General features: G+C 47.7%; 1 protein-coding gene and 1 pseudogene across 1 annotated transcript in view; one reads left to right on the top strand and one right to left on the bottom strand.

Moving 5' to 3' along the window:
• Positions 1-5,662, bottom strand: part of Col4a4 (collagen, type IV, alpha 4) — a 118,872-nt gene that overhangs the window by 98,520 nt on the left and 14,690 nt on the right. Inside the window, exon 4 of the mRNA XM_013519818.1 lies at positions 5,218-5,295. Coding sequence (XP_013375272.1) covers positions 5,218-5,295 — 78 coding nt within the window. The remainder of the gene's footprint in view (positions 1-5,217; positions 5,296-5,662) is intronic.
• On the top strand, positions 3,702-4,847 carry LOC102028933 (annotated as a pseudogene).

Below are 5,662 nucleotides of genomic sequence, written 5' to 3'. Positions count from 1 at the left end.
AAAAAAAAAAAAACCACCCAAGATAGTCTGAGTTTTAAGCCATTTGACCTCCTCGTATGAAAAGCTACCACATCGCAAAGTTTTGTTGATTTTACAGTTGTTAAACTCTCTTAAGTAGTAGGCAGCATAAATCCATCTTTCTGCAGTAAAAGATAGACGCTGTCTTTATCACCCTGCTTACTAAAGTAAAATTTATAAAAGGCCCCATCTTGCCTTATGCCATAAGAGCATGACATAATTTTTCCTGTAAAGAAACAACCGCTAAATACATAGAGCTTCTTTCCTCAAAACTGATAAATAGTAATTTAAAGACCTACTCAGTTCCATTTCATTCAGATCTTTATAGGGGAATTTAAATAAAATTAGGAGAACTTCTAAGACAGAGCCCAAAATCATCTTGGAAACCAATAACAGTTGTGTCTGAAGCAACTGTTGACAAATGTATGTAAAAAACCATGGCCCACAAATGGATGTAAAAAACCATGGCCCACCATAGAACCCTGGGATGGTTGAGTCAGGGAGGATGAGCCCAGCCTTCTAGTGCAAACTTTCATTCTCGGGTGGGAGTTGGGCTATAGTTAGACTCGCAGCCACTGCTACCTTAAGGCTGCTCAGCATTTGCAAGGTCAGAGGGTGAGCACCTACCTCCTACGCTAAGCCTTTCCAGGATGCCACTGCCCCTTGAAAAGTTCTGAGTGCGCAGTAGCCATAGTGGACCTGCTGCCCAAAGTGCTCATCTGTAGCTTGACCCAAAATTTACCCTGCAGAAAGGGTACCAGGGTAGGAAATGGGAACGATGAGAAATCACTCGCTGCATAGCGGGCTGGGGCTGGGGAGAGACTCGCTGCGGTGTCTCGCTTCTCCTGGAAATAGCAGTTCCCCCTCTAGACTCCCTGTGTGCTGGCCTGCCCACAGCTCAGGTTCCCAAATCCTGTCCGGCCTTTAATCTATTGGCTTATGTGCGTGAACTGCTGAAGGGCTGTCTGCCATGATCATCTCAAAGCAGTGCAAGAAAAAAAACCCACTTCCCAAAGGGAAAAACAAATGCAGACAACTTCTCCTTCTTGAGCATCTACTATGGGTCAGGAGCCAGGATGCACTTCTCCCAGCGTTCTCAGGACCATCTGCAGGCGTGCGTGCTTGTGACCCAATCAGGAGAGTGAAGCAAAGCCACTGAGGTCCAGCTGGGGACACAGGATAGAGTAAAGCACAGTGGAAAAAAACAGGGCACCCCTGGTTCAGAGGCAGGAGAGGGCAGTGAGGCTGGGACGGCAGGGAGGCCTGCCTGATGGCGCCCTGCAGAGAGCGTACGAGGGTGGAAGTGGGGAGGTCTTTGGAAAGGGAGAGAGAAGTGGGGATGTTCAGAATGGCTTCCAGAGAGAGCCGGAGAAAGTCAAACGGCCAAGTCAGTAATGCTGAGTATAGACGAAAGAACAATCTGAGACCGAACTGCAGGCCTCCGCAGACACTGTTACCATGAGGGTGAACTTTATCCTGGCACTGAAGGAACCACACTTGATTCTCTGCTCCAGGCTCCAGGCTGCAGAGTGCCAGCCATCACAGCAAAGTGTCCCCAGCTCAGAGCTGGGCTCATTTGTCAACAGTTGCTTCAGACACAACTGTTCTGACATAAGGACTGAAAACACTACCCTCTCGGGAACTAACCCACACGAGAGGAACCATTTCCTTCTCGGAAATAGCTGGCCGGGCCGTACTACTACAAATGGATTGGGCAGCCTCAAGGACCCTGGAATGGAATGTCTCTCTCCTTCTATCATCCACCTGGTCCTGCAGACCATGTCCGGCTGCTGAGGCCTGCGAACACCACCTCCTAAACTGCCTCCTACTTATGAATGGGCCACATTCCCGTGTCCTCAGATGGAACGTGTCACCCACACCTACAGCCCTCACAGGGAGAAGCCATCTGCTCAGGAAGAACAGAGACTTCTTGGTGTCTCCAGCCACCCAGAATCAGGCACACACCGTGGAGACAGCAGCCCAGCTCTGTGAGCCCTTGTCACAGACAGTCTTCACACAAGCCCTGGCTTGTGATTGTTCAACAGCACAGGAAAATGGAAGGAAGAGACCAGGGGGATAAATACAGGGAAGATGAGGCTTGGCCCCATTAAAGTGCCCACCTGAGTCCACAAGCCACGCTCAAGCCAGGTGTTGGAACGTTCGTGTAATCATCTTTCCACGATCATGGAGCGAGCGCCAGAGTTGAAGCCAGACACCTGGGTGTGATTCCTGGCTTTGCCGTGCATTAGCAAGCTAATTAGAGCTCTGGGGAATTCTGGTTCCTTGTGTTGTCAGATGGAAACAATCACACACGCCCGGCGGAGCCATCGTCAGGTGGGAACAGGGCTTCTCCACCGGGCACTGCTGGCAGGTGGGGACGGGTCGTTCTGTGTTGGGGGCCGTGCCAGGCACTGCAAGCTGCTGAGCGGTGTCCCTGGCCTTTATCCACCCCTTGCACCCCTCCACCCAGCTGTGACACCCTGAAACTGCCTCGGCACTGCCAAGTGTCCCAAAGCCCGGCTGGGAACCGCTGCTTTGGAAGGACTGGCATTTCTAAAGGCACAGGCACTTGCTGAAATGACTCCAGCCTCATCTGCACTGGAGGACCTCCAAGTTTCTCTATCAAAGCAGCTGTGCCTCTTCGCATTGCAGTTCCCCTTTTCTACCACAGAGCTGATCAAATCCATTGTTCTTGGGTCTCAAAGCCCAAAGGTCTTAAATTTGAGAAGCACGGAGTTAACTTTTCCTTGACATATTTGTTTTAATAACTTTACGCAGTAGTGCCTGCCTGCAGTCCTAGCTACTAAGACTGAATCAGAAGGTTTATGAATTTGAGACCAACTTGGACCACAGACAACCTGGACAGAGTGTGACTCTGTCTCAAAATAAAAAGTAAAAAGTGCTAGGGATGTAGCTCACAGCAGCGTGCCCCTGGGTTTAATCCCCAGTACAAATAAATAAATAACCTCACACCGAAGCCAGGTTTTTCTGGAAATAATTTGTGTGTGTACATGGAGAAACTAAAGTGTTTTAGTAAGTCAGCTCAACAAAGGAATGCAAACAGAGTGCTCACCTACTGTGTAACAATAAAGCAATGTGATCAGAGAAGTACTTGGTCCTTCCCATTACAGGAAGGTAATGTTTGGTCCCTCCCACTACAGGAAGGTAATGTTTTGCAGTAAAGACCGATCTTTACTGATTCACACTTTTAGAGTGTCATCCATACCCCTGTGGGATTGATACCGGCACTAGCATGGGCTGATATTTGTGTCTTTGCAAAATTCATATGCTGAAATTCTAAGCCAGAAGGTGACAGTATTAAGAGATAGTGAATTAAGAGATTTGGAAACTTGTTCAGGAGTGGGGGGCTAATCACGAATGGGATTAGTGCCCTTATAAAGTAACCCCAGGGAGCTCTCTCCCTACCATATGAAGATACAGTGAAAAGACGGCCACCTGCAACCTGGGAAGAGAATCCTCACCAGATGCCAGGTCTGTCAGCACCTTCATTTTAAGAAACACATTTCTGGTGTTTAAGGTCACCAGTCTAAAGTATTTTCTTTCAGCATCCTGAATGCAAGAAGACTTGCTTCAAAAGAATTACTGACTTCTCTTTCCAGGCATCCTTGTGAGAGTGATACTGTCTTTAAACCTTGTGTGGCAATCCCTGATGCACTGCCGTGATGCCGAGGGAAGATGGGGTGACCTTGCAATCCACCTACTTCCTTAAGATCATCAAACTTTTGGGTGATTATCTAGAATGCTTTCTTGAGGAAGCAGACAGTGTGGGCTCCAAGCAGATGCAGCAGATCCACGTGTCCCTCTGCGGGAAGGTGGTGGTGCTGATGCAAGAACACCATGATGCACAAGGCCATCGAGGGCATCTGCAACCCAGCTCTGGAGAAACCGTTGCCTTGTGTTCAGGGGAATGTGGGCTTTGTGTTCACCAAGGAGGACCTCACTGAGATCAGGGATATGCTGCTGGCCAACAAGGTGCCAGCTGCTGCCCGTGCTGGTGCCACTGCACCATGTGAAGTCACTGTGCCAGCCCAGAACACTGCTCTGGGGCCTGGGCAGTCCCCCTTCTTCCAGGCTCTGGGCATTACTACTAAAATCTTCAGGGGCACCATTGAAATCCTGAGTGACGAACAGCTGGTGAAGATGCGACACAGCGGGAGCTGCGAGTTCCCCCCGGCCCCATCACCCCCAAACATGTTGAACATCTCCCCATTCCCCTGTGGGCTGACCATCCAGCAAGCCTTTGACAGCGGCAGCATCTAAAACCTCGACATGCTTGACGTCACAAAGGAAACTGCATTCTCGCTTTCCGGAAGGTGTCGGCAATGCTGCCGGTGTTTGTCTGCAGACTGGGTACCCAGCTGTGGAATCAGTGCCCCATTCTATCACCAATGGGTACAAATGGGTCCTGGCTTCATCTGTAGAGACTGATTACCCCTTCCCACTTGCTGGAAAGGTCAAGGCCTTCTTCCCTGATCCACCGGCATTTGTGACTGCTGCCCCAGCCAAGGTTGAAACCAAGGAAGAATCAGAGGAGTCAGATGAGGATATGAGACTTGTACTCTCTGACTGATCACCAAAGACCAAACTGTTCAACCCGCCTGACTGGCAAAACAAGGAAGATAGGCATAATTCTCTTTAAAAAAAAAAATCATTGATCTGACTCAAAAATGGTCCAAAGCTTCTGAAACACTGTCATGTGGTAATATTGTGGGAGTAGTTTTTAAATTTTTAAATTGACATGTAGCTGTAGATAAAAGATTCATTTATCTAAAGTTAAAAAAAAAAGTCGTGTGGTTAAATAAAATTAAAGCTACACACACACATGCACACACTTATTGCCGCACTTCTTAGAGCCTTTAAGATGCTCATATTCGATCCAAATATGAAGGAGGTGATCTGGTATCCAGCATGTAGCATTAGAATCCTTTCTTCTAGGGCAATTCCCAAGACTTGGTTATATAAAACATGAGGTAAGACGCTGCTGCCCAGATGATCTGAGCTGCACACACAGTGCAATGTAATTCTGATTGCTTATTAGACTGTCAAGAACTTTGATTGTTAGAGACATAAACATTAGTGACTACCAAAATATGCTAAGGATCTAATGACAATAATACTCACAGTGATTCAAAATTTAGCTATGCTGTCTCTGTTGATACTGATTTTCGTATCACTTACCCGGGACCCCTTTTCAGGAAAGCACTGGCAAACAGAGCAATCTCTTCCTCCACATGGACTGATATATTTCTTGCCACTCTGGAAAGTGAAGCAGCTCATTTAGTATGGCAGTCCTTGGTGGAATGCATAAAATACACATTATAGCAAGCACTGCTGGTCTGGCTGGCTCATAAGAATACCACAGCACACCCGCTACCTCTGTGTCCAAGAGAAGCAAAGACAAATATTGATATATAAAAAGGCAAAGCAACTACACTGATGCTTAATAATGAGGAGGGCTGGCTATTTGAATAATGAGCTTCCAACACGAGGACCTGGAAGGAAGGAAGGAAGGAAGGAAGGAAGGAAGGAAGGAAGGAAGGAAAGAAGGAAGGAAAGAAAGAAAAGGAAGAAAGAGACAGAGAGAGAGAGAGAGAGAGAGAGAGAGAGAGAGAGAGAGAAAGAA

The sequence above is a fragment of the Chinchilla lanigera genome, unplaced genomic scaffold (assembly GCF_000276665.1).
Source record: "Chinchilla lanigera isolate Chin_1 unplaced genomic scaffold, ChiLan1.0 scaffold00052, whole genome shotgun sequence".
In the NCBI taxonomy this organism is placed as follows: Eukaryota; Metazoa; Chordata; class Mammalia; order Rodentia; family Chinchillidae; genus Chinchilla; species Chinchilla lanigera.
This window is presented reverse-complemented; position numbering and strand designations above follow the sequence as displayed.